Here is a 27,989-nt window from a genome sequence, read left to right as displayed (position 1 = left end):
AAACGAGGAGGCTAAAAAAACAAAAACTTTAATATGTGAGAGAACATGGCATTTCTGGATAGAACGAACTTTTCTGTATTAAAGCACAACACATTATTTTTAATTAATTAAAGACAACATTAACAAAAAAAGAGAACAAACTGGAAAATACATAAACATACTATGGGTCCCTTCAGTATGCTCCATGGACCAAAAGTGTTCTTTTGGTTTATGATTAGACAGTGTATGCATCACCAGAACGAACAAGATAGGGGTAGAAGAATATGTATACACCAAGTTAACTTCAAACGCTAACTACTAACTGAAATTCAGGGAGAAGTCTTGGTGGCACTAGAGGGTTTGGAGAGTTAAGGACATTACACAAATTTTCAGTCTCAAAGAAAAAGGCTTCAATGCTTGCAATACCTTCAGGGCACCATACCACTGAATATTGTTAGCATTACTTTAATGCAAGGATTGGAGCTGAAAATAATGACTCATAAGAATGACTAATATTGCTTCAAAAAGGTCAAGACCATCATTTCCTTTTCACAGACACAGTCTTCCCTGTCCTTTGATGAGCAGATGTGATGTATGGTGAAATATGTATTGCTTCACATCCAGCATAGAGGTAGCAGGACCCAGGCAGTGCAGTACATTTTTGTCTGTATATTACAACAGAAATAAAACAGAGATATCAGGATACTGTAGTACACTGATAAGAGTATTATGGGGAAAAAATATGTTGGCATATTAAAGATTTATGCTTTCACAGATCTCATCAATACTGGCTACAACCAACACACTTCCTGAAGAAACTTAAGACACATTTAGTGTTAAGCTACACATTGCCTTTGCACCCCTTTTCAGAGGTGTTTTGTGACCGTCTGGAAGCCTTGCTGTGGGGAAGCTGTAAGTCATCATATCTATTTATATCTTTGTCAAAGTATTAAGCAGTGGTGCATTTTGTAATTATCTAACCACGTCACAGCGTTCAGCGATTTGGTGTTTCTCGGAAGTGTAGTTCCAAAGATCATTGGTCGCAAAGTTGGATGGTTGGAACTAATGCACCCCAGGACATTTTGACAGCTTTTGATTGCTTCAAATTAGAATAATTTAGTGTCAAGCGCGATCATTTTGCGAAGTTGCAATTGTAGCCTACACTATGGCAAACAGGTAGGATTCATACATTATATGCCAACTCGACAACGAAAAAAAAAAAAAAAACACCACGTCAGACTCTTAGATGAGATGGAAATGTCAAAGCAGAGGTGGTTTTGAAGCCGTGCGTAAGGTCACGGCCGTGTGCTGTGTGTACCAGAGGCTTGACTTTAGAAGCGCTGTGTAAACCAGAGCCCCTCCCTGATAGTGCCTGTCAGGGTTCTGGGCACTGAGGTGGGGGCATTCAGAAGTTTGGTCCTTTGCTGTAGCTGTCCTGCCTGTAGGCCTGGTAGCAGGAGGACGGGTCGCAGACGCCCGTCTCGCCCGGAGGCCCTCGTTTGCCCGGGGATCCAGGTATTCCTGGCTTCCCTGGTTCCCCTGGAGGTCCTCCATACCCCTGGCCATCAATGCCTCTGGGGCCTTGCATACCTGTTGAATCCATCATGGAGGAAAACATTAAAGGACAAGTCACAGTATTATTATTATTATTATTATTATTATTATAATGTTTTCCTCCACTATTATTATTATTATTATTATTCTTTTTCTTATTACCATCACAGAGGGCAAGAGGACCCATGCATATCAAGGGACAACAGACTGGATATACTGGACTGGTTGGCTTTGTTTTTAGCTAACTGAGTATAGAACCCAAAAAAGAACCAAACACTCTGTAAAAACACATTACTGGCCAGTATTTGTGGCTAAACGCGTAAGCGCCATGTTTTACCTGCAGGACCAGGTGGGCCAGGCATCCCTACTTCCCCAACGCCTTTGGAGCCTTTCATGCCTGCTGGTCCTATGTCACCTGCACAAAGGGGATCATGTTACAGGGCGAGGACGGTTAGGTGTTTGGAGGTGTCACATTTGCAGGCAAGCATTTGTGGGTGTGATAGAAAGGAAACATGTTTTCACACATTTCAACATTCATGAAACAACAGCAGCGCATTTCCCAAAACTCTGACATGAAAGCCTCCCACACATAAGAGCACTAGAATAAGGGGTTGAGACTTATTTCAGTCTGTCTTCTAGGATCCAGATATATGCGAATTACAACAGTGAATGCTTTTCCCCAGTTCAAAGAATTCTCTAAGACAGTCTGTCATCATTGTGACTCCAACACACACAGACAAATAGCAGCAGCTACAGATTCACCAGCTCTTCTATATCCTAAACATATATATACTGTATATACATACACACACACACACACACATCTTATCTACTATATCCTATATAACTTATAACATCAACATATTCATCATATATCCGATATAACGTCTTGTATAATATATATATATATATATATATATCTTATATTCTATATGCAATATAACATAACAGTTTTTTACAATAATTTTCACACTTGTCTAAAAACCATGTCCACTTTCTCAAAACTCTTCACACAGCTTTACAAACATGCACCTGCGCACATCAGTTAACCTTTCATGCAAAATGCACAACACTTCATACTTCACCCATAACTATAGAAACTGCTGTCACCCAGCAAAGACTACTGTCACACTTAAAATACAATGAATCAAAAAGCACCAACATTTTGAAGCACTAAAAAACATATATACTATGTGTTGCTGTATCCTCATTCTAAAATGCTACAATGTGTTTCATGCTACATTTTCTGTGTTACAGTAGAACGTAAAATGTGTAGATGTTTTTCAGTTCAGTCAGCGGAACAGCATCTGTTCAGTAAGTGAAACAACACAGCATACTGAAGCCCTGATGCTAATCAATGGTGACCTCTGTATTTGGAATCCAATTTTTACTGCAATATTTTACCTTGACTTACAGTCAATCTTTAGAAAAAAAATCTTTAGCATATCTTATTCACCCCTATAATCCCTAATGCCTCACACATATTTAAAGCCAAGCAGCTATTATGACCCCAAGAACAAACGTTTTGATCTGTTGGTTTGCCTGTTACAATACTGTAGATACCACTCTTCAATGTGGTAAATGGCATCAGGGGTATAGTGTTTCTACCTAACAAGCAGCCGACCCGTGTTCAATTCCTGGACAATGCAGGATGCCATTGTAAGTCACTTTGGGTAAAAGTGTCTGCTAAGTACCAGACCTTTACTGTAGTTGCATTTTGGGTCACTTTTTCTCATTGAAAGCCCATGACTTACACGTACAGCAGTAATAGTGGAAAAATCTCTTCAGCGACAACTACATATATATTTTTCCTAGATACATGCAGATTTGAATGCAAATGCTGTATTACAACTATTGTATAGTTGTTTACAAGGATGCAAACAAACAAAACAAAGCAAAAACTGAATAGATTTTCCACCAAAATCCGGATAATCTGTCTTATTTCAAGTGTATAGTTTCATTTGTCTGTCAAAATACAGCGTATTTCCATCGAAAGTGATCTAGGTTTTGTCCGGTTTTGAACTGTAAGTTTTCTCTTTTGAAGAGAGTATTTAAATGTCTGCAAAAATAGTTTTGCTGGTGGTGAACATTGACTGAGATGGGTATCAATACATTTCAGAAGAAGTGGTCATTGGATGTATTTTGTATCAAAGCAATGCAAAAGTATCCACAGTTTAGATCACATAGTCTACTGATATGGTGAATTTGTCATGTGTTTTGAAAAAGTAGACATGGTATTGAAAGTGTGAAAATTATAACATGAAATGCAAAAAAAACTTTAACATATACTGTATATCTTATATCCTATATCCTGTCTTATATAACATCAATATATACATCTTATATCCCATATTCTGTAACACTGGCCTTGAAGGTGTATTCTTTCTCCACCATCTACATCCTCTCACCTTTGACCCCCGGCTCCCCTCTCCTCCCAGGGGTTCCGGCATAGCCCTGAGTCCCAGGACTACCGGGGTAACCCGGGGTCCCACTGGGGCCATTGGGGCCGGGAGGGCCTGGCTCTCCTCGAGGCCCCTGAGTTGTCTCACAGTGCCTGCAGCTACGGGATCTGTCCATCATGTGCATGAGCTGCGGAAGCTGGTCTGCGGAGGAGAACAGAATCATCATCATCAGTAGCAGTAGTTTAATAGTAGCAGTAGTTTTTGTAGTAGTAGTAATAGTAGTAGTGGTATTTGTAGAAGTAGTACTGTAATAGATAGTAGAAGCAGTCGTAGTAGTTTCACTGGTAGTAGTAGTAGAAGTAGTAATAGTAGTAGCGGTCGTAGTAGTTTCAGCCGTAGTAGTAGAAGTAGTAATAGTAGTAGTAGCGGTCATAGTAGTTTCAGTGGTAGTAGTAGTAGAAGTAGCAATAGTAGTAGTTTCAGTGGTAGTAGTAGTAGAAGTAGTAATAGTAGTAGCGGTCGTAGTAGTTTCAGTGGCAGTAGTAGTAGAAGTAGCAATAGTAGTAGCAATTGTAGTAGTTTCAGTGGTAGTAGTAGTAGAAATAGTAATAGTAGTAGCGGTCGTAGTAGTTTCAGTGGTAGTAGTAGTAATAATGAGGTGACAGTAGCAGTTATTTATTAAACCATTACGTCTCTGTAATACTTTCAGGTCACTGCAACTAATTTAAATCTGAGGAACTTTTTTGTTGGCGAGAGACTCCTCCAACAGAGAATCTCTCTTTGTTAGCCTCAAATGGAGATGTAGCTGCTTCAGTTGCTTAATGGTAAAGTTCTCCTTGTGGTTGAAATGGTGCAATCTCCCAAGGTCAGGGCTTTAAAATAGGGTGTGTAAGCAGGTTAGAATTGAGCAATTGCGCTGGTTACGCAGATTTACAATGTGTTTTAAAAAAATGAAGAAATGAAAGTAGCATAGCATGGATCATAGCACCAGATGTTTCCCCTTGTCAACTCACTGTGTTGGAAAGACACACAAGTGCCTCATGGTTTATATCCTGTGTTTATCTACTAGAATACTATGGATACGAATTGGCCATGGCAAAATGGTCACTTGACACCTTTTGGTGGTGAGGAAAGGCTTGTTATAGTACACTCAATAGGTGATTGATGTTTGTAAATAATAAAAACAAGACTTTTTAGATAAGTTAGCCATTATGAAATAGAAGACAGTATATGTGTATGTGAACTATATGTGAATGACAACCACAACAACAACAACCCAACCCAAGACTTGTAGAGTAACTTACTCTGCAGCACAACAGCACATATTTTCATCAGTTGCTCTTCTGAAGGGGGTTTTCCCTGAGAAGACATTTAATCAGCAAATTACTACACTTATTTACTATAAGTACACACAAACTCTCTCACACACACACACACACACACACACACACACACACACACACACACACACACACACACGTTTGAGAGAATTTGGGGCACACTCACAGGTTTCCCTGGATACCCCGGCACACCTGGCAGCCCTGGTGGTCCGTCCTGGCCTAGAAATCCCCGGGGCCCTGCGGCTCCTGAGGCGCCCACGTCCCCTTTCCTCCCATCAGCACCTCTGCCTCCGAACTCTCCTGCAACACCTCTCTAAGCGTGGAGAAATAAATATACACTTAGACACAGGATGTAGAGACACATAGATCATGATACATAAATCATATACGGAGTTATATACACAGATATATAGGTATAGCGAGCTATAGGCCAAACACTGAGTTACATAGAACATACGCAGAGTTACATGGATCATATACAAACATTATTGTCTTTTGTTATGCATGTATTTTTCGGTCAATGCCTTCTATGGACATATAAGACATAAACATAAAAGATTATCAGCAGTATAAGTGAGGAGGGAAAAAAACAACAACAAAAAAGGGGGGACTGAGGGCAGAATCTGCAGCTAAAGTTTGTGCTATGGCTTTCTGAGAGGAGAGGATTTAAAAAAAGCCCTCCATAACACTGAAAAAACATGACATCCCGTTCCAGCTATCAAAAACCTTTACAGCTATCTAAAGTCTTATGCACTGTAAACCCGGAGAAGTTCAATTAAGTCAAAATAGTTCAATTAAGTCAAAATATTTGAGGAAACTGATTACCTTGAACCATTTAATTTATTAACTAAATCAATTTAAGCATGACAAATTGAGTTGCTTGTACCCAAATCAAAAAATTAAAGTTGATTGTTTAGGTAACCTAGGGCAAAAAAGTCAACAGCAATTGAATTTAGTTCATTGTACTTAAAACTATTGAGTATATTGAAATCATATTTAGCATCTCACAACTTATTAAAGGCAAGTTAGTACAACATAACTTTGTTCAGTAAAACTATCTTATATGGATCTACAAAAGCACTCACCTCTCCCTTACTTCCACGAAGCCCAGCTACCCCCTGTAAGACACACACAACTCTGTATTGTTTCTGGATGGCCATTGTTTCACACACATTCCAAAAACGGTCCTGGGAACCCTAGGTACAACATGGCATCTTCCATACCATGTGAGGCATGCATGCACTAAAGGTCAAAAGGTCAGAAATGACAGAGGTACATACAGGTGTGCCAGGGGTCCCAGGCTGGCCATGACTTGCCCTCTCGCCCTAGAACAAGAATAAGCACAAGGTCACTGTGGCCAATAAGCACTGCATTCCATGATGACAGCAGTTAGTGTACACCAATCCTAGGTCAGAAAGAAATTGTGCATCTATCCTGCCTGCATGTTCTAGGGCCCAGAGATTAAGTAATTCATTCACAGACTTATGGTTGTATTACCTGGCTGCCTTTAGGCCCAGGCTCTCCAGACTCGCCCTGAGAAAGAGGGAGGGGATGCAATATAGTAGTGAGAGACAGGGTCTTCAAGTAAGATCATGTCACATTTCTTCATTCATTTATTCAGACAGTATTTCATTCATTCATTTATTGGATCAGACCAATACACTAGGGCTGTACAATACCCATCATGACACAGGGGTTACGATTCAATATGTTGCCATACTGTGAGCAAGGTCATGCGTTGTGATTTTTTAAATCTAATTTAAGGAAAACTGTCAGAGTGTAAAGAACACACCAGTACTGTATATGCATACAATCTGAGTAAATGTTATGCAATAACAACAACACTGCTTTCTGCTTTCACAAAACGAACCACTGTCTGCCACGAATCTTTGCATGTGAGCTATTAATAAAAAATCAAATCAAACCAGTCTCAGTATCACTATCGTCTTACACCCCATAATACACCACTAATACCACTAAGGTTGGCTACAGCTCATAATACACAATCTTAAGATAAATCGCTTTAGTTTTCTTTATTATCATTTTGACCTGGGTTCGGCTAAAGAGTTTTTCTTTGCCACAGTCATCTATGTGCTTGCTCAGAGGGTTTAGGCCTTGGGCTCTGTGAAGCATCTTGAGACAATGCCGATTCTTAATGGCGCTACATAAATGGATACAATTGAATTGAATCATTGCCATCCCCTTTGTATGTCACCCACACAGCACAGCAATGTGGCTTGCCTCCATGTACCTTACCTTATGACCTTTGAACCCTGGCATGCCCCTGCTTCCAGGTGGCCCCTCAGCCCCAGGCACCCCGTCTGGCCCCTGTGGGAGTTAAAGACACAGAAACACTTCTTGCTGACACACACACACACACACACACACCACAGTAACATGAGGACACTGCAGGACTAGGCTATGCACAAGGTCACAGCTACAGAGCAGCCTTTGGGTGATCTGCATATACTTTGAGTGAAGGCTTGTCAGTCAGCACTCGAGGCACGCTTACAACACGCTGAGTGTAGGAAAGAGATTACAGAGATTACAGATTACAGCACACATCGATGTCCCTTTGTTTTAATGAGAAGAGGAGTTAAATCTGTCATCTGATGTGGGGTTAGGGAGGTACCAGTACCTCACCACCTCAGAGGAGTGAGAATACATTTAATCACACAGTTGATGACAGTATCTTCACTGAAGGGTGGGTGGTTAATGGGGGGAAAAAAGGCACCAAGAAGTGCATGCTCTTTGCGCTCACAACACACAGTTAAGCTGCATTTTATGTTCCCACATCCTCACACCTCCACATGATAAAAGGCTACCATAGAAACAGGAAACAGTTTTTTTTTTCATCTAGAGGATGTTTTTCTTTCCACTGAACTGGTTGAAATAGGCCCTGCTAACATGAAGGCATGTGAGTGGCTGGCGACGGTAAATGTGTTTAATAGACATGTGAAGCTTCAACTGATCATTCAAAGTGACATACTTACTTTAGGACCCAGGGACCCTGCAGGTCCCTCTGGACCCCGCAGCCCTGGGCTACCCTGGATTACAGCGAGAAAATAAAAATATGAAAAGCTGTAGAATAAATGTTAATGTGTAACATCTCGAATCAGGCAAACTGGTTACTGGGAGCATACAATTAATACACACTCACTCTCTCTCTCTCTCTCTCTCTCTCACTTACACACATATACACACAAATGCTCACTTACACACTCTCACACTCATTCAAACTCATTCTCTCACCGATTTACCTTTGGGCCTACTTGACCACTAGCTCCAGGAGAACCAACTGGACCAGGCAGCCCCTGGAGATAAAATTAACAAGAAAATACTAATTACCTTGACAATGTTCTCACTAGAACTCAATAGCTAAATGGTTCTTTCTGTTTTGTTTTGGTATTGGTGGAAATAACTATACTACAGGATAATACATACTACAGGATTTATTCTCAAATAAAGTCTTACTGTTGATTAGCATACAAGTAACCTGGTATAGAAAGTGTCTTGTATAGCTGCACTCCTGTTTCTGTTCTGATCCCAACTCTCTGAAATGACTACACCAGAGAACTGCAAGCCAAGAAATGACTAATTTCTGTCCTAGGATAATCTTGTCATAACTGATTTTGAATGTATGAGAAGAGAGACGTACAGTATGTAAGGGAAGTTTGTATTCAAGTTTTTAAAAGCTCAAATGAAATAAAATACAATGATTAACTGAACGCAAGATTGTCCACTTAATCCAAGAGAGGAACGTTTGCTGTGGTCGATGCAATAAACCCTGTTCTTTATCAAAGAAGATATGTTCATCAAACTCACTCCATTGGCCTACAAGATCTGCTTATCAAACTCAGTGCACAGGGCCTCATACACACCACATCACATAAACAGTGCAGTCAGCCTTTCATTTGCTTGTTCCACAGGGCCAGCACTGCATTAACCTTACCAGAGGGCCTCTTGGGCCACCAGGTCCTATAGGCCCAGGCAAGCCTTTCTCACCCTGGAAAAGACAACATTTTAACATCAGTTCTCTTATTCTGCAGGTTGAGAAGATCTATACAATCCAAGGACAGCCATTGTAATCTTGATGTAAATCTTGTGCGTGTAGCCCAGGTTAACAGTGATTAGTTCCACGGTGCATGTTGGCTTGCCATGGGAGTTTCGGTTCTGCTTTTGAGCTTCTAACTCAGACCCACAGAGTTTGACTCAGAAGTCTAGTTCCTCTCAGTCTGAACATGCCTACACACAGATCTCCACACCACAAGCCCACACCACAACTCGGGCCTTTGCGCTTTAAACAGCAAACTCACGTGGGGACCAGCAGGGCCCATCTCTCCTTGGAGGCCTCCAATACCCTGCCAATAACAAAGAGGCACAGTGGAGAATCAACACAGCAGTGAATGCACAACACAGAGTAGTAATCTCTAGTAACCGTCCCAAATGGAAAAGGTCTGTAAATAACATACAGGACTCACACTTGTCATGTACAATATTTGCCTGACAAATCTTGTAAAGTGATTGCATACACATTTCATACTAAAGGTAAAATTAAAGGCCATGTATTTAGCAAACACTTTTATATAAATCGACGTACTAAAATGGCATAATGCACTTCAACATGCAAGGAAGGTCATATATAAAATATATTTTTTCTATGTTACTGTATATGAACGTGGCCATAATTATGTGTGTTAACACACTGGTATCGTATATATGATATCAATTCATCAACTGAGAACTGAGTATTTGGAAAAAGACAAAGTGATCGCACAATGACACATAAAAAACAAGAGATACTATCGGTGGAAATTATTCATGCCCTGAAATGTATTTCGAAAGTCTTCCTGCTAAGACACAGGTAAAATTCATCACACACAGTCTTCCTGCTAAGACACAGGTAAAGTTCATCACACACAGTCTTCAAAAATCAGGGCCTAGCGCTCTCCCCCATTAATTCAGTAATTGACCATCAGGGCAGGGGTTGGAACTTGTACACGCACGAAACATGTCAACTCAGCAGGCAACCCATTTCCTCAAAACTCTCCCAAGCCATACAGCACCAAGTGTGAATTCATCCGTAAAGATGCAATCCATGTGTTGACATGAAGATCAGACAGGAACTACGCCGGAGGAGCATAGCCCAAATAAGTGGAAAACTCCTTGAGATCATAAACAAATGCTCAGCAATACGGACCACCTACTATTGAATGCCACTTACTAGACAGCAGGTGTTTTCGTATAACAAAACCAACAATTGAAGGGGTCGATACCAGCCCAATGGAAAAAAGGACTGCTCTGTGATAGGGACTACCAGAGAATGGCGGGTGTTTTAGTATGACAAACCAACAAATGAAGACAGTAAAGTCAGTGCCAACCCAATTGGAAATTTTTTTTATCCAGATCAGCATCTGTTACCAGACCTAAAACTGGGTTTCCATTTTACTAAAATAATATTGAATGAATCTCAGAATAGGAAAGTCATGAAGGATAAACTCATTTAATGTAAAGAGATGGCCCTAAAGTAGCCTCAAAAGTAAAAGTTTTGACATGAAATAAACCTGATCTGACTTGGACAGACATGAAGTGAAAGTGAGTGGGAAGGGAAGGGAGTTGGATATAAATAATACCCCTCATCTTGCCTCCACCTGTTGCATGTGTGTGTTTAAACCGCTAGGCTCTACACACACACACACGCACACACACACGCACACACACACACACACAGAGAGGGGAAGAGAAACTCCTGAGGTTCACCACAGAAGAGATGGGGTTAGGGAGAGGGGAGGAGAGGAGGTGAGGGGAAGGAAAAGGCTGGTGAGGGGAGAGAGAAAGAAACCAGAGAGTGTCAGACAGTGTGTTTACATGATGGTATAATTCGAATCTTTGCTTAGTCGGACTATGCTTTCTTTCGAGGGTAGGTGCTATTATCCCAATGTACATGACAGTGAATAAATCGAATCATTGGCCGAAAGCATGTCATATCCGATACGATAGGTGGCGCTGTTTTTATTACAACTAGTGGTGATACAGCCCTTTCCGCTTGACCTCTTCACCACTACCAATAACAACAACAGTTGATTGAGCATGAATCGCGTCTGTTCATCGGTCCAGAAATGCGTGTTGCCTCTTGGGTTGTTTGTTTGTTTGTTTGTTTGTTTCTGCCAGGCCGATGTGTTTATAAGTTACATTATTCAAAGGTGAAAGATAAAAGGCGAGAGAAACGCATGCACATTCACACACACACACGTGCGCGCAAATAATGGGTTACAGCCAAAACGCATTCCCCTTCTGCCAGTTGCATCAAATTGTTTAAGTACTTCTTCGCTGTCGATTTCCAAATCTGTGTGAATATTCATAAGAGCAAGTCCAGTCAGTCTTTTGTCAGTCATCGTACTTCGTAAGATATGTCTTAAGACGCCCCATTGTACTGAATGACCGCTCAGCAGACGCTGTGGAAACGGGCAAATGTGCCGAACTTTCCAGGGCTTGATAAAGCTCACTGCATTTGGGCTGTAGCTCATTTAGCTGTTTCCAGCTCTATATCTGCATCGTCAACGCTGGGCATTAGTTGTCCGTACTCCGATTTTATAGTTTCCCCATCGTAATAAATATGCATTCATGATATTTTTCTATGACCGAGTTTGACAGGTATTGGTCAGGTAATAGTCGAGTGACAGCTGATTTCACAAGCATTAACTTTAAACCAGAATATTATAACGTGTCGGCATGGTCGCCCCGTAATGCCGTGCAGCGGGCGCATACTGTTATACTTTATGTTATGCATGACGTTCCCTAGGCTATATGTTCCTTACCGTTCTAATTACATGTCGTTGTTCTGTGTTGGGACAGAGCTTATACAGGTGGGTGACGGTAGCACAGTCTGTTCGTGGGCATAAAGCCCATGCTATTGTGACAGTGTGTTGTGTTTAATAAAAAGCCATAACAAATATACCACGCTTCCGTGATTTGTTACAATATAATGGTCTTGCTTCTATAATGTATAAACACGTAGGTTACAGGGTGGGTGTGGCAGAGAGAGAGAGGGAGAGCGATGATGCACACGGATATATCAGATTTAGCGACCGGAGCAAAGTTATGTTGCTGTAACGTTGAACTCTTTGCAATCAATAAATACAGTACTTAATAGGCTAATTGATACAATATCTCCTCGTTTGAGTGTGGTTGTTTGAGTGCAATGGGAGTGTATGATCGTTATTGTCTATAAAGCAGTGTTTCTCAAACTTTTTCAGACCAAGGACCACTTAGCCATTAAAAATTCGCGGACCATTTAACTAAATATCCACGGAACAACATGCCTCCTACCCAAGACCTGGCGCCAACTCTTTATTAAAGACAACTCTTTATTAGATTAGGCTACTACTGGCTGTGTTCTCTTCGTTCTGAGTTGTATGTTAGAAATGTCGCAATAATTTACTTGTGGCCGTCGCAGACCACACTTCATCATATTTGATAGAATGAAGAACAAATTAGTTGTGAATACTATCACCGAGTTTGAAAGGTATTTGGTCAGGTAACAGCCCTTTAACAGCTGATTTGCTTTCTGATTTGACAGTACTGCTGTGTGTTTTAAGCAAATAAAATGTGGACTGTTTACAAGCGGGCACCTGCTATCGTTGATTATACAGTAAATACGTTGTGAAATGAAACAAAAACACATCACAGTTAAAGATGTATTAGTATTGATTGATTCACATCGATATGAATGGATGACATGACTAACAAGTGGTGGGAAATTAATATGAAAGTATTTGTTCGGTGAATTAGCGCGCTCTGTCCAAACAGTCGCAGTCAACGTTTTTGTCAACACTGGCACCACATAAGTATCGTAATTTGAACGTCCTTATACGTTTTTAAGGAGGGGTTGTAAAGGTACTCATATCTTCGGACCTCTTCTGTTATGTTTGTTCATAGTCAACAAGAATAAGCTTGTGAGACAGTCTGCAGGATATTCATAAATAAACGTGTCATTAGTATGAACAGCTGAGACAACGTATCGTCTCTTTCGTCTTCCGGGTCACGACCTGGCAGGGAGGGAGGGAGGATGGCGGCGGGATCTCAAGCATGCGCAAAGACGCAAAGTCCAGTTCCTTATCCAATTCACCGTTACATGCCGCAATAGTCGAACTATCAACTGGATCGGATCGAGTTATCCAGGGGTGTTAGTCCGACTATGTGCGGTCCGACTACGATCCGACTAAGGTGCTTACATGAAACGGATAATGCGATTTCAATCCGACTAAGGCAGTTATTCGAATCCATGTAACCACGTGTCCATGTATCCATGTATCCATGTATCCATGTGACTCTCCTCACTCATCTCACATCACTCCGCCCTCTCCCCCCCCTAACTACCCCTCTCTCTCATCTGCCTGTGTCATCCATCCTATCATCCACTTCAGTACTTTTCCACTATGCAGCGACATCTGTCCGACCACCTCCACAAAAAAAAAGCTCCGCAGACCCCTAAATTGATGACTCTCAATCACTGCCATATGAAGTCGTGGGTATTTCAATCTTTCTTAATTTCTTCTGAAACCACATGTCTTCCCATTAGGTTGTGGACACAGAAACACAAACACAGCTGTGAAAGTAGTCAATTTAGAGCTAAACCAAAAGCTATTGCTGTGCAGCTACACACAGCTAGTTAACAACAGCTAGGGTCATATTAATGAAAGCACCCAAATTATGCCCCAAGACTGGTTTGCATGAAGATGAATGAATTTGACTGCACAGGCTGTTATTTATATAATTTTCCATAAGGAGAACAGGCTTCAAGTCTCGACAGTGTCCCTCTGTTGTCGCCCTACCAATAGTAAAGGAGCCACATTTTCTGCAGAGCCCCGTGGATGGAAAGAACTGGGAAATTGGGGTTTGTTGATCGACCACTGCGGTGGCGAATTTTATACTCGGAGCTCCCAGAATAGAAAGAGATAATAATCATAGGCGTCTGGGCAACTACAAATGTGCATTGTTCGTCACTGGCGCAGACTGCACACCTTCACAGAGTTGTCCTCAAAACCCCCGGTAGTGGACCGTAGAGGTTAGTAAACACCGTGGTGAGACGCCCACTAGATCTGGAGTCCTGTCAAACCAGGCAGTGAGGACTATTTTGAGTTAAAAACGTCCGGTGTATTTGGCACGGCCACATACACCATGACTGGTTTCAGTGTATATGTTAGCTGGGAGATGAAAACAGTGACCGAAGAACTGTGTTCTGTTCAAATTATAATATAGAGCAGGGAAATGAGTACTTCCTGTGTGAAAAAAGGTCTAAACTTCACTTACTGCAACTCCACTCTGTCCATCATTGCCAGCTTCTCCCTTTTCACCCTGAAATAGAAACAGAGGGACAGACAAGATACGTGACTTATTGATCAAATCACTTGGAAGGATGTGTGTTGTGTGTCAGATGGAAACAGCTTATGTTGTTTTTCTCTCACTGCAACTCACGGATGCATCTGCATGTACATTTTCTTGCTGTCACAGACCTGAAGATTGTGGTACTTGTGTGCGCGTAAAACACACACACGCACTTATAAAGGCACACACTCACAAACACACATGTGCGCACACACACACACACACACACACACTGTACATGTATAACCATAGTGGTAAGCCACAAACATAAATGCAGAACTTTCTACCAACATGTAAGCATTTCTTTCTACCAACATGAGAGGGAGGGGGGTTTAGCTCCTGAAACAGGAGGGTGCCACATGCCTGCACGCCTTTGAAGTGTTGAGCCTGTCAAAGCCTACTGAGACACACATGCACGCAGCACCCTGTCATTTGCCAAATAAGAAGCCTGTATGATCTTATAAAAGTGGTGGTAAAACTGTAATAGCTGTAAATATTGAGGAAGACAAGCGCTGATTATGGCTCCTTGACAAGCAATCTGGAGCCAGATCAGAGTTGAGAATATGGAAAATTAAGTTTGTGCTCCACAATGTCACCAATGTAGCATTATGTCAAAGTGTAAAAATAATAATTAAAAATTAAATCATAAATCACAATAGAAAATGGTGTCAATATTTGTTAAATAACTTAAACAGACAGATATATACATGTGCATGAACATGCAAGAGCCCTGTATGCTCCCGATCCACCTAAATGGTCTAATTATGCCACTGTATATAGTAATGAAGTAATGTTAATTTGTGGACAGCAACAACAAATACATACAGTAACAAACCACATGCATGCAATAAATGACTATGAAACACATACACAGAACATCATACAATATGAAATCATATGTAAGGGATAATGTATAGTCCGGCGGTGAAAATAAATCCAACAGGCAGCGGAGGGGTCTTGTTTCGTTCTGAAGGGATTTATTTTTTCGATAATGACCGCAGGACTATACATTATCCCGCATATTATACTGTTACTTGCCAAAACGACAGAAGATATTCTTCCAAAATACCTCTTTTTAATGATTGTGTTGCCGTTTCGTGATTTCTTGCTGAATTCAAGTTACAATGACGTCCCGTTACGTTAAATGACCGGACTACTTGCGGAATGATGTGAAAGATGTGAATGAGAAGCACAAAACCTGTTGCCTATAACAGCGCTCATTAATCAAGAAGAAGCCGTATAATAATTTTCGATAATGACCGCCGGAGTATACACTTTCCCTAACATATCAGACCTCCGAACGTTGGGGTGGCCCATTCAAATCAGCAGAACTATGAAACTATGAAACACTGCAGAACATAGGCAGTGTACTAATCTCTCTTTTAAATTGGAAAGTCTTTCAACAATTGCTCTAAATCTTTCAACATTGCACTAAAAGATTTTTGTTTCTTAAAATACAAAATCTTTCCCTTTGAATGATTATGTTACACATTTGGGTAGCTAGAAAATTAGTTGGGAAGCTAGAAATTAAGCACCCTCGATCTTAAAATCAAGAACCTCAAAATTCTCATATTTCATATTTACGTACAAATGTTGCCAAAGCTCTATTGCTGATATTGCAGGTTTGACTCATTGCTATATTCAAACTTGCAATGCCAACTACAATATGATCATGTTTTCCATAAAAAGAGGTTGTCCGTTGTGCTTTTTTGAGTTTTCATTTGTCTCAATAAAGAGTTTGTTTAAGAAAAAAAAAAAAAAAAGAACCTCAAAATTCAGCGAACGTTTAAAAACCTAAGATGCCAGAGGAGTAAAGATAGAAAGACATACGAAACAGAAAGCGCACAATGAGACAGAAATAGCACCGATTTCCCCCACGATTCCTTAACAACATGACTGTCACTCTGAACTCTGAAAGGCCTGTGATTACGAGGTAAGACCGTGTGGCACCCAAGAGTGCCATAATGAAGGTTATCTATAAGATATGCTGTATGAAAAGCCATGTGAATTGCCAAATTACAAGCCATCTTCTACACTTCAAAACTGTCAGTGTACTATTTTGGATGGACCCTAATTTTGGGGCTTCGTGTTATGTGTGTTTTTTAAAGCTAGCGAGTTACCAGTATCTCCTCATAATATATGGGTTTGGGCCAACCACCGAGCAATGGTTGCCACATTCCCACCTATCTAGATAATCAAACCGGGATGGTGGCATGATGGTAGGCACCACAAGGTTCTCCCATCTCTGAGACCCTGTCCTGATGAGGGTGGACCCGTTTGGGCTTGTCTGGCAGGTGTCTGCCCATCGGATCTCTCTCTGATGATGACTGCCACCCTTTGCAAACACATGTTGCAAACAAACACACACACAGATGGAAACAAACAAACATGAACGCATGCATGCATACAGACACACACCTGCAAGCCAAATGCATCTGCACACGAACACTGTCCATAAGTACAGAGTACAGACAACCCCCCCCCCCCTCTCAATCTCAAACATACTCACACAGATTCCCATAGACACGTTAACACATAAACATTAGATCCTGCATGCAACATTCCAAAACCTGGAGGGCCTCACATACTGACAAGAGGTGGGCTTTGAATGATAATACACAAAGTAATTGTACCCTTCCCCTGGTTGTCTACAATTATCTCTACAAACGAAAACACAAGAATACAAATTAAGACCATCTTTATGACATCCCTCCAGGCTGATATTCCATCCACCTCATACAGGGAATTCCAAAATGTGCCTTAGAATTCTAAAAGCCTTAATAAATGATTCTCGGTTCTGCTTTTTGACGATCATTAAGACAGACAGCCTTGTTTGAAAACTTGAAGCATTTCTATGCATGGCATGGTCGTTTCTCTCTCTCTCGCTCTCCCCCTTTTATTTTTTATGGTCCCTGTGTGCGTTTGCCGGTGATTAGAGGGTGCGTAAGCCGAGGCCACTGCACCGGCTGCGCTGTGGTGAAAAACCCACCCCGGCGAGGCGGCTTTCATCCTAGCCACCACATGAAGCCCATCGTCGGTTAGCTAATCATCCAGTGCATCGGACGGGTGGGTGGGAAGGGGAGGAGGGGGGCTGCTGGGAGTTGCAAACCTCAGGGCTCGGTTCCAGATTTACACAGGTCTGGTATTTATGCTGTCTTCTAATCCAAAAAGGCAGGGCATCATTGCGACTGGCAGGGTGGAACGCCAATAAATGTGTCAGTGAGTTCAATTAATTAGTTATTCATAATATTTACGCGAAGAGTGAATTGCTACTGTAAAAGTTATTTCAGCAGGAGATGCTCTGCAGCACACACCTCTCTCATAAAAGATCCCAAAAATACATTTTTCTTCATCCGAGTCAGTTCATTTGCTTGACTCCTCCTGGGCCCCTCAGAACGCAGTCGAGGGGCACAGTTTCCTTCCTCTCATACAGATAAGGCCACTTTGCACACTCTCTCATGAAGTCTCTTCAGTTTAACTGTTTTCACAGGAAATTAGGTGCAAAAGGAGGTGAGAGATACAAAGCAGATCCTATCGCCCTATGTGACTTTCAAGAAATCCGTTAAGCCCCATGGGGTTGTAAGATGGTGTTAGAAACTACAACATAAATAATGCATCCTTCCTTCTTAGTGTGATATCCTGGCAGTGGGGTGGCAAGACACCAGGCCTCTTCCTGCAAATCCATGCAAATTCCTGCAAAGTTTTTTTAAACAGCTGTCTTAAAAGTAAAGTAGCCCTTGGTCAGTTATCGCTGACACCATTTTCTAGTGTTATTTTCACAAGAGCTAACAGCGTATTCTGATTAGCAATAGGACTCTATTCTTAAGAAGAGCTAACAGCGTATTCTGATTAGCAATAGGATTCTTTGCTAAGGAACCCCAGAGACTCACTGCCAATGAAAGTGATGCTAATTCTACTGCTGTGTTTCCTGCATGAGCATAGAGCCAGTATGCAATGTGCTCAATGCACAGGACCACTGATGAAATTAAATTTCAATTCATTTTTATTTTTGTATTTATTCAGCCTGTTTTTGGATTGTCTGCCTGTATCTGTCTGCTTTCCTGGTTACAGACTCTGCCTGTGTTTTTGGATTTAGATTTTTGCCTGTTGCCCTGGACCTTAATGTTTTCCATTAAATTACTTTCTTTGAAAGACTTCTCCCTGCCTGGGTTCTGACAGACATGCAGGTACAGGGACAGATGCTGCTGTGGTTTGAAGATAGACCAAAGCCAAGAACGCTCTTGCTCTCAACCCTTCTCTCTCTCTCTCTCTCTCTCTCTCTCTTTCTCGCTCAACCTCTCTCTTTCAACCTCTCTCTCTCCCTCTCGCTCAACCTGTCTCTCTCCCTCAACCCCTCCCTCTCTCTCTCTCAACACCTGTCTCTCTCTCTCAACCCCTCCCCCCCCTCTCTATCTCAACCTCCACCATGATGGGGAACTTGAGTTGTACCCCTCCAATAGAACAAAATCTGTCTGACCTTCACTCAATCTTTCCGATGGCAAAATATGATTCAGTCTCAAATATTTCTTAAACTGTAATTTACCCCAGTTCCTCCTGACCTCAGCCTACGGGCTATGTGGCTCTAGCTGCAGACACAGGAGAACTTGTAATCAACTTCACAGTTCACCGTACAAAGTAGTTTCTCGGGTGAAACTGAAGATTTTCTGCTCGCTCTCTTTGATACATTTGGTCTTAGTGCAGTGCTAGTTGTGAGAGTGTGAGGCTGCTAGCTAAAAGACTCAGAACAAACATATTCTCACCATGGAAGAAAAAAATAATACATGGCAAACAAAGTTTACCCTGGGTAACAGGCATCACAGAAACAAGGGTAGGAAAACTCACACTCCCTGTCAAAAACGATCACTACACATGCACACACACAGACACACAGACACACACACACACACACACACACACACACACAGTCATACAGAGAAATGTGCTCTTCCTCTCTCTGAGGCTCAGTCTTGACGGTCTTTATTTAGACACACGGGGGAAACAACATGCAGTACGTCTGCCTCCTGTTGGTCAAGCGCTAAAAAAGATGAATCAGATGCACAGCTAACCACAAATATGCTTCCTTAGGGCAAAAAATATCCCGGCGCATATATATCCCTCTGGGAGAATACTTTGAAGGGAGCTTCCTAAAATTACACTCCGTTTAACTATCGGCTTAGATGATGAGTGGTGTAGGATATCACGTTTACCTCAGGGGAGAAACTGACGTTAAATGGCTTTCGATTCTGCTTTGTGAAATGCAAAGTACTTTCGTATGTAAATGAAAGGAAATCATTCTAACTGACGAGAAAACCGGACTTCCTAGGGCTTATGGAGGTGCTATATCAGCTTGAAAAGTGCTTATTAACAGCCCACATTACTGTTATAAACTCTTATATCATGCCATAACTGCAATACATTGCAAGTATGTAGTTTCTTTGGTTGGCCAAGTCATTATTATATACATGGTAGTCACTGTACAGCCTTGGTATACATGAAAATTAACCAATCCTAATCTTACCTTTAGTCCAGCTGGGCCCTGTAGACCATCGGCCCCTGGTAGCCCAGGTTCCCCCTGAGAAGAGTTAACAGAAATATAGACCTTGAGTCACAAACAATCTCACACTCTTGAATAAACTTCCTCAGAGAACACATACTGGATCTTTACTGAGTAGAACTAGAACATTATAACATTATCCTCAAATGGTCCACCGAACCGTAGTTCTTTGCATGGTTCCAAATGCTCTAATAGTTCTACATAGTGCCATGGACAGATGTAGACAGGTTGGTTCTGCCCTCTCATCTGGGACTTCTTTGTCCCTTGTTTCTCGTCAAATCCACATATACGTTCTTCAACATACAGAAGGCCCTGTATGGTTAAAAATGTTTCTAATAGTTCTACGGCAAATCAATCAGTTCTATCCCTAGGCTTGTCTTTACTTTGTCTCGTTCACGGGATAACAGAGTGACTTCCTTGTTATTTGCCTGATCACGTACACATGTTGGTGACCTCAAATGGTTCAACAAACAGTAGGCCCTGCATGCTTCAAAATATTTCTAATAGTTCTCCTGGCACCAAATGACAGGCCAGTACTTCCCAGCACAGCTAAGGGGTGACTTCTGTGTACCGTGTGCCGTTAATCTCTAGGACTCCCACCCCTTCAGCCGGTTCAGTTCAAGACATAGGAAATGGTCCATGAAACAGCCACTCACAGGGGAAGGGAGCAGCCCTCAATGAGCCTTAAACAGACTGATTGTTGTTATTAGGGGTGTGAGGATAACCACACATACACACACAGACACAGACACAGACACAGACAGACACAGACACACACACACACTTACCGCTGGTCCAGGCTTTCCTGGTGGACCCTGTGCCCCTGTCTCCCCTAGATTCCCCTAAGGGGTGAATAAATGTGAGAGACAGTTAAATCAAACATGTCATTCTTGATTTTGCCTTAGGTTTGCCTTAAGCCAACAAGTGCACTGTTATCACCCTTCAGCCAAACACGCTCAGTAGCACCCACAGAGAATCAGGGCTATGCCTAAAGTACAGCTAAAGAATTTTCAGCTGTATATCACGTAAAATCTTCACACTTTCCATTACCTTCACTCCTGTCAGGCCAATCTCATTCAAATCTAGGTGTGAATATCCTGGCCCCTAAAAAGAAAATCTGTATATGTTATGGTATCAAAAACACCAGATACAGACAACAGATGGGCATACATTATGGATGAATAGCCCTCGCATATATGGACATAATGTAACATTAAGCTAATAAATAGTCTAACACTGAGTTAATACAATAGTGTAACAGTAAGTTCATTAAGTGTCACATTGTGTCTTACTGTGGGTCCTGGTAGCCCCGGAGGCCCTGGGGTTCCTGTGTCACCCTAGCAATACAAACAACACATACATCAGTGAGCTTAATGCGCAATCTTTACACATAGAAACATAAAAGCTTTTTCGGTGTTTGATGCGATTCAATGTGACACACCTCAATTTAGTGAGTCAATGTAATATTTCTCGCATATTTCCAAAACTAATTAGCTGGTGAGGGGTAATAGTACAAGGCAATCGTACAAGATTATAATGTCATCAATCACAGAAAGAAGCTGTCAAGACAATACAGCAGTTGATTATAAGTGTTTGTTGTATTCCTGAGGTCTTACCTTAGGCCCACCGATCCCTCTCTCCCCCTTCATCCCTTGCTGGCTGGGTTCACCCTACACAAGTGCAAAGATGGACAGTGCTCATGATGTATCTTTTAAAATTCACACAGTTGGGACCCCTGGCCTGGGCTAGGACGACTGAAAACCCTAAACACCCCATGACCCCATGACACCTGAGCGTGTACCCTAAGCTGAGCTTCAGAAGACGGTGAAGGGTTCTCACCTTCTCTCCCTGCTTCCCTGGCTCACCAAGATATCCACGCTCACCTTGCTTCCCCTTCAGATAGACAAAACAAAGCAAACTTTTTAAACCGTTAGAGACGCCACAGAGTAATTTCCCACTCTCACATCACCCACAATACATAATGTAGTGTTCACACTCATACATCACCCACAATACATAATGTAGTATTTCACACTAATATGGCACCTGAAAGACATCAGAGTATTGAGGTCATGAAGTATTTTCTTCATGAAGTACTTTCACTCACTGATAATATGCAAGGCAGTGTTTGTGCTGAATGTGATGGCTCATAAAGGGTAAAGTCGTGGTGTAATTCAGAGATATCAGTGTGTGGTACTCACAGGCTTACCGTCAGGCCCAGGGGGACCCTCACGACCCTTCTCACCCCGAAAGCCCTACAAGGTTTAAATGTGTCAGTGTTATAGACGGTTTCATTCATTTATTAATAAATGTCCACATTGTCTTTCATTTCCATTCATCAACCCGTACAGCAGTCTATTTAGCCATCTATCATTCATCCATCTTTCGTTTCATTTATCTATTGATGACAAAAAAAAAGAACGAACAGCACGAAGAATCACCAACAGGGGGAAAACAGGGTGTATTCTAGAGCGCATTAATCACCATAGGTCCAGGAAGACCAGAAGGCCCAGGCTTTCCAGAGGGGCAGTCACAGTTTGCCACCGCGGTGGAGCGATCAAAGGGACACTGTCGAGAATAGGCACACTTCACACAACAGTGCAGGCAATACATAGGTATAATGTAAAGGAGCATAGCCACACCCCTCGTTTAGCTATGTTAGCATCCATCTAGCATTGTATAGCTCAATATTTAATGAACAAAAGGCAGGGAATCAAAGGGACTTACCCGATCATCCTCCTGTCAAGGATGAAAACAAGTAAAACAGACATATGAATACATCATATTTATAATTCATACTGATACAATAAAATATTATGAATTATTAATCATTTATTAGGACAACTGGTCTCAGCTCTCAGTTATGTAAAAAAAATCCCTTACCACTGTGTAGATTTCACAGGCAGTCTCTCTGTCGCTTTGCCCAGGATCACAGTATAGTCGCATTTTCTGAATAATAATCTGGACAAACACAACCGGAACAACTTAAAATGTGCTGCTGCATTTTCTTCACAGTTTATTAGAGTAGAATTACTAGCACTAGGAGACCTGAAAACCCTCTCTGTTGTCTTTTTCGCAGCAGCTCCCCTAAATATTATTCCAGCTGACACAGTATAAATAGAAGCGCGTGACCACGCTTTGCCAGATACTGTGGTCGCAATGGTGAGCTTAAAACGTCCCCCTGCCAATTCCTCAAACATGCGCTGCCAAAAGATGACGCTAGCGGCTCCACTCTCACCGGGACGGTGGTCTCCAGGCTGACTTTCTTGGCCACCTGCATGCGGCCATTGATGTAGATGGGCACCACCGGGTCCAGGAGCTGCTCCTCGATCTGCACACCATCCAGGAAGCAAGTGACGCGCCTAGGCTTCACCAGAAGCTTCAGCTGATGCCAGTCCGTGTTGAAGAGCCTCTGCGGAGGGAAGCGTGGGTCATTTGGTTTGTTATTGCTGCTTTGTTTTGGCAAGGACTGCAAAGTATGCAAGGATTTTTATTTTCTTTCCACGGCACGTCTCAACTATTTCAACTGACAATTATTTATCCGTCCTTTAAATAAAATGTAATTGCTTGCCATTAATAAGCACTGTGGTCGTCTAACTGAGCAGCACATTTTTCCATTCTGAAAATGAAACCTGGCTGGTACTGATTCTCTGTCACAGATCATGGACACACCACTGAAGGCTTTAGAAACAATTCTGTTCATACACTTGTTATAGGCCTGGTATTTGTTGCTTTGTGTTATTGTTTGTTTACTTTTGTTCCAGATACCTTGGGTCTCACTTGTAATCACCTGTGATTACCTGCAGGTGCCAGATGCCTTAAAGAACTGGCCACACCCCTCTCACTCCCCCTCTCACACACTCTGCAGCAGCTTACCTGGCAGCAGGACATGCATCTTACACTCCACCTACACTTTTTCGCCTTTATATTAATATAGTTCTAAATTAAGTTTGGGGTTGTGTGTTTTCATTATGTTGCTTTCCTTGCCAGGGTTGTCACACACTTTAGATAAACATCTTACCTACTTCTTCCACTTTAACTGTGATGGTGTATCTCAAAGGCAATTTGACTTCACATACCTCAATCCCAATCTATCTTTATTAGACATGTAATTTCATGTAATTTATGTCATCTCACATACCCCAAATATACCATCAAATTATTTTATTTTACACACTGTAATCTTGAATGTGCTATTATCATGAGTGCAATTTCATCTCACACACCTTAATCCCAATATAACTTCATCACCAATGTATTTTTATCTCGTGTAGCCGACCAAGTCCAGAGGTACCATACCATACCATAATTTGATCTCGCCCACCTTAATGCTTCCGTGGTTGAATATGACCGACTGCTCCTTCTGGAGAACGCTGGTGCTGGTAAAGGTGACTGACTTCTCAACTCCGTTCAGGGTCACGGCCACCTGCCTCAGGCCCTCTTGTGACAAGATCCTCCACAGGTCAAACTTCATCTGATGAGCAGGGCTCTTCACACGCACCGTGGCCACAAACACGTAAGAGGGAGGCAGGCCTTCTGGGAAGAGAACCCTAGAGTGGACGAATAGCATATTACTTCACTGTACAAGTGGTATATATTACCTTTCACACCTCCTTGATATTATTACATTTAGTCATTTAGCAGACGCTTTTATCCAAAGCGACTTACATATGTGCGACTTACAATGTATACACATTTTACATTTACACTGATGGCACACTGCACATCAGGAGCAATTAGGGGTTCAGTGTCTTGCTCAAGGACGCTTCGACAGGGAATCGAACTAGCAACCTTCTGATTACTAAACGACTTCTCTACCTCCTGTACCACTGTCGCCCCATTATATGATACAATATGATTTATAATTTGATTTACTTTATGATGGCAACTTTCAGTTAGTGTATGCATTTTCTTAGTACTTGAACCTATGAACTTGATATTGTTACTAGTTGGCTCCAACAACTGGGCAAAAGACCACGCACACCTGATATACAGTTATTTAGTGAAGTTACAACTCCACTTTGAAGGACAATGTTGAAGAAAAAAACATCACCTGGTGTTCAGGGTGATGTCCAGTCGAGCGCTCAGCTGGTAAGCTGCCTCTGTGACGAGCGAACCCTGGACCTTCTTGGCAGTCATGTCTATCTGCATTCCACTGAGCAGGTCAAAGCCTTTCTCTTGGTTATCAGATATTCTCAGTGGACAAACAGATTCTGCAGGAGAAGATTTCAATGTTATTGTATATGTATTGGGTTTCTATTGACCATACAGCACATGGATTCTCAGAGCTTAATAGTGGTTCACGGGACAGTGATTCAGTTCCCCAGACCAGAAAAATACAGAAAAAAGGATAGTTAGTGCACTATGTTTAATAACTGAAATAATGAACGCAGAATGTCCTTCCTCTTCTCCATAGGTTTCTGTATTAGTCAACTTTGATGTTATAATAGTCTTTTTCAATAACTAGAACACATGTTAAGCATTCAACAAACTGTCAATGCAGAACTTTGGCTGGCTAACCACAATCTGACCATAACCCTAACTTTTGTGTTCCTCATGATCAACAATATGTCGACAGAGGCGACTATCAAAAAGACAATAGACTTTTTTCTTAGGGCCCAGGTGGAGTCTTGCCACACGCCAGAGTTGGTGGATAAAGAGAACGCAAGAGGGGTGGAAACACATCACAGTGTCAGTAAATATATGTTGGCGCAGCTGAACAGAAAGTTTACGAGGCCTCAAGCACCAAATTTAGACCAAAGGCTATCTTTTAAGTTTAATTATACTACCATGACTTTACCCACCTTCACACAGTTTCTGCTCCATCACATCTTTTATATTCCCGATAGAGGAGTAGTCCTCTGTATATAGAACATAGGTGGAGGGAGGCTTGTTGGCCAATGAGACCAATTCGGAGCTGGTGATTTCGTTCCCAACGCCCACGGCAAACAACACGATATTTTGAGCTTTTGCCTCAACTGCACTGTCCACCACGTCATCCTGCGAGCGACCGTCCGTCAGCACGACCGCGATGCGGTTCCTGGCTGGCAGCGTGCGGTTACGCGAGGAAAAGACGTGATCAGTGGCAAACTTTATGGCGCGGCCCGTTTGAGTCTTGCCAGTCAGGTAGCTGATGGAAGATATCGCTCTGAGAAGGTCCTCGCTGGTCTGATGCTGTCCGAGAGAAATCTCCAGACGCGGCGTGTCACTGTACTGCACCACGGCTACCTGCGTGTGGAGGGAGCTCACGTCGAAACCGCTGGTGATGTCCATGATCCATTGCTTGGCCTTCTCGAAATCGGGCACTCCCACACTCGAAGAGCCATCAATGATGTACACCAGGTCATTTGCGGCTGTGCTGCAACCTGTGAGACAGGTCGTAACAGGTGTTCAGCAAGGTGGCTTCAAGAACAACTTCAATGAGAAGGATATACCAGATAGTTACTGAGCTTGGACATTTTGTCAACCTTACATCATGTAATATTACACTATGTCAGGTGTGTCTTTAATATAAACTATAGCTAACAATTAATAGGCTCTAGCCAAACTTAATAAAAATAATTCATAACATAAACATTATAGGCATAAATTATTACACATGAAGAATGAGAGACTGTGGCCAGACCTGCTTGTCTGTCCCCCACTTCTGTTCCCTTCATATAAGGCAGGAATAGGCAGAGCAGTAATGATTCCAATGTCCATGTCCTCATTGTATGTCAGCAAGTGATGAAACTGTGTATAAACTAGGAAATACAGTACATATGGTATCCTAAACATCATATAACATATTTCACACCATCACACAACTGCAGTATCATAAAAAGGTAAATGGCAAAACTGGTAAAAAAAAAAAAAGGTTAAGTCAGCAATAAAACTTCGAGATGGAGTGGTACGTGTCAGAGGATCCATCAACATTGTCATCCCCGTCGTATGTAGTTAAGATTGAAGATGCAGGTAGAACATATCAACCAGAGTTGCAGTATTACTGGCCTACACAATCAACCATTTGCGTGAAACAAATGTAAGTTACTCTGCAACTCATACAGCAACTGACCTTTCTGACTTACCTTTCTTTAAATGAAAATAAGGTTCCACTCCACAGTGCAGAAAAGCCTACCACAGAGTCACTTGCAGCTTGCTGTTTGAAAAATTCTCATCCTTCGGCCCTTGGTATCACAGCCTGAATCCCAGCTACTGTGCTCAAAAAACATTAATGGGACAGGACGCTGGCAGATCCGTTTTTATACTCCACCCAGGCTGTGACGTGCCTCCTTAGAACCTGGATGACAGGGTACGCAAGCGACAAGCCTCAGTGCAAGAGAGGGAGGGGAGTAGGTTCAGCCCTCCGCAAACCAGCTTTAAAGCAAATCAAACCCTGCGGTTGCTTCCCCAAGGCTCCAGGCTTGCCAATGCACAGGGGCGGACTCCCCAGACTGACAGACGGAAAGATGAATGGATAAAAAAAAAAAAACCTTTGGCTCTTAGGATAACTCAATTTGCTTTACTTCTAAATGTTCTTGTTAAGGGGTACAAGTACTGGACTGAGTTAGTTCTGTGTTGTGACCTCCAGTGTTGGTGGAGGGCATTGGTGCCATCTCTGTGGAGTGCCTGTGTGGACATTTCAGGTCAACAAAGCTGACCGATAAACGTGGGTCTGTCTCTGTAAAAATGACAGGTCCAGAAGGCAGTTGCTTGGTCTTTCTTTCTGTAGCCTACATGTGGCTGTGTGGCTTGACGTGAGGCATCTGTTAATGAAAAGTGATGGCAACAAGG

At 42.0% G+C, this 27,989-nt stretch overlaps 1 protein-coding gene across 2 annotated transcripts; it reads right to left on the bottom strand.

Moving 5' to 3' along the window:
• Positions 1-2: 2 nt before the first annotated feature.
• On the bottom strand, positions 3-27,965 carry si:ch211-106n13.3 (vWFA and Collagen domain-containing protein). Of its 2 annotated transcripts, XM_031560176.2 has the most exons (30): positions 27,284-27,965; positions 26,842-26,959; positions 26,021-26,581; positions 25,270-25,429; positions 24,541-24,766; positions 23,455-23,628; positions 23,100-23,177; positions 22,944-22,955; positions 22,701-22,784; positions 22,418-22,471; positions 22,056-22,109; positions 21,833-21,886; positions 21,509-21,553; positions 21,267-21,320; positions 21,005-21,058; positions 20,181-20,234; positions 14,588-14,632; positions 9,592-9,636; positions 9,228-9,281; positions 8,536-8,589; positions 8,269-8,322; positions 7,532-7,603; positions 6,773-6,808; positions 6,556-6,600; positions 6,361-6,393; positions 5,442-5,588; positions 5,240-5,294; positions 3,942-4,136; positions 1,871-1,948; positions 3-1,569 (listed from the first exon to the last, which is right to left on the bottom strand). In XM_031560176.2, exons 2-30 carry the CDS (start codon positions 26,924-26,926, stop codon positions 1,385-1,387), a joined length of 2,847 nt encoding a protein of 948 aa, XP_031416036.1. In that variant the 5' UTR covers positions 26,927-26,959; positions 27,284-27,965; the 3' UTR covers positions 3-1,384. The 2 variants fall into 2 exon arrangements, with proteins under 2 accessions (XP_031416036.1, XP_042558900.1); XM_042702966.1 differs by having other exon boundaries at positions 26,842-27,353.
• Between the last annotated feature and the right edge of the window lie 24 nt (positions 27,966-27,989).

Source organism: Clupea harengus, chromosome 22 (assembly GCF_900700415.2).
Source record: "Clupea harengus chromosome 22, Ch_v2.0.2, whole genome shotgun sequence".
In the NCBI taxonomy this organism is placed as follows: domain Eukaryota; kingdom Metazoa; phylum Chordata; class Actinopteri; order Clupeiformes; family Clupeidae; genus Clupea; species Clupea harengus.
This window is presented reverse-complemented; position numbering and strand designations above follow the sequence as displayed.

Coding starts and splice junctions, on each gene's coding strand:
- si:ch211-106n13.3 (XM_031560176.2), bottom strand. CDS start 26,926: ATGAGGACATGGACATTGGAATCATTACTGCTCTGCCTATTCCTGCCT. Junction 6,809..7,531: donor CAGGGTTCAAAGGTCATAAG/GTAAGGTACATG, acceptor CCTCTTTCTCAG/GGCGAGTCTGGAGAGCCTGG. Junction 5,589..6,360: donor TTCGTGGAAGTAAGGGAGAG/GTGAGTGCTTTT, acceptor CTCCACGCTTAG/AGAGGTGTTGCAGGAGAGTT.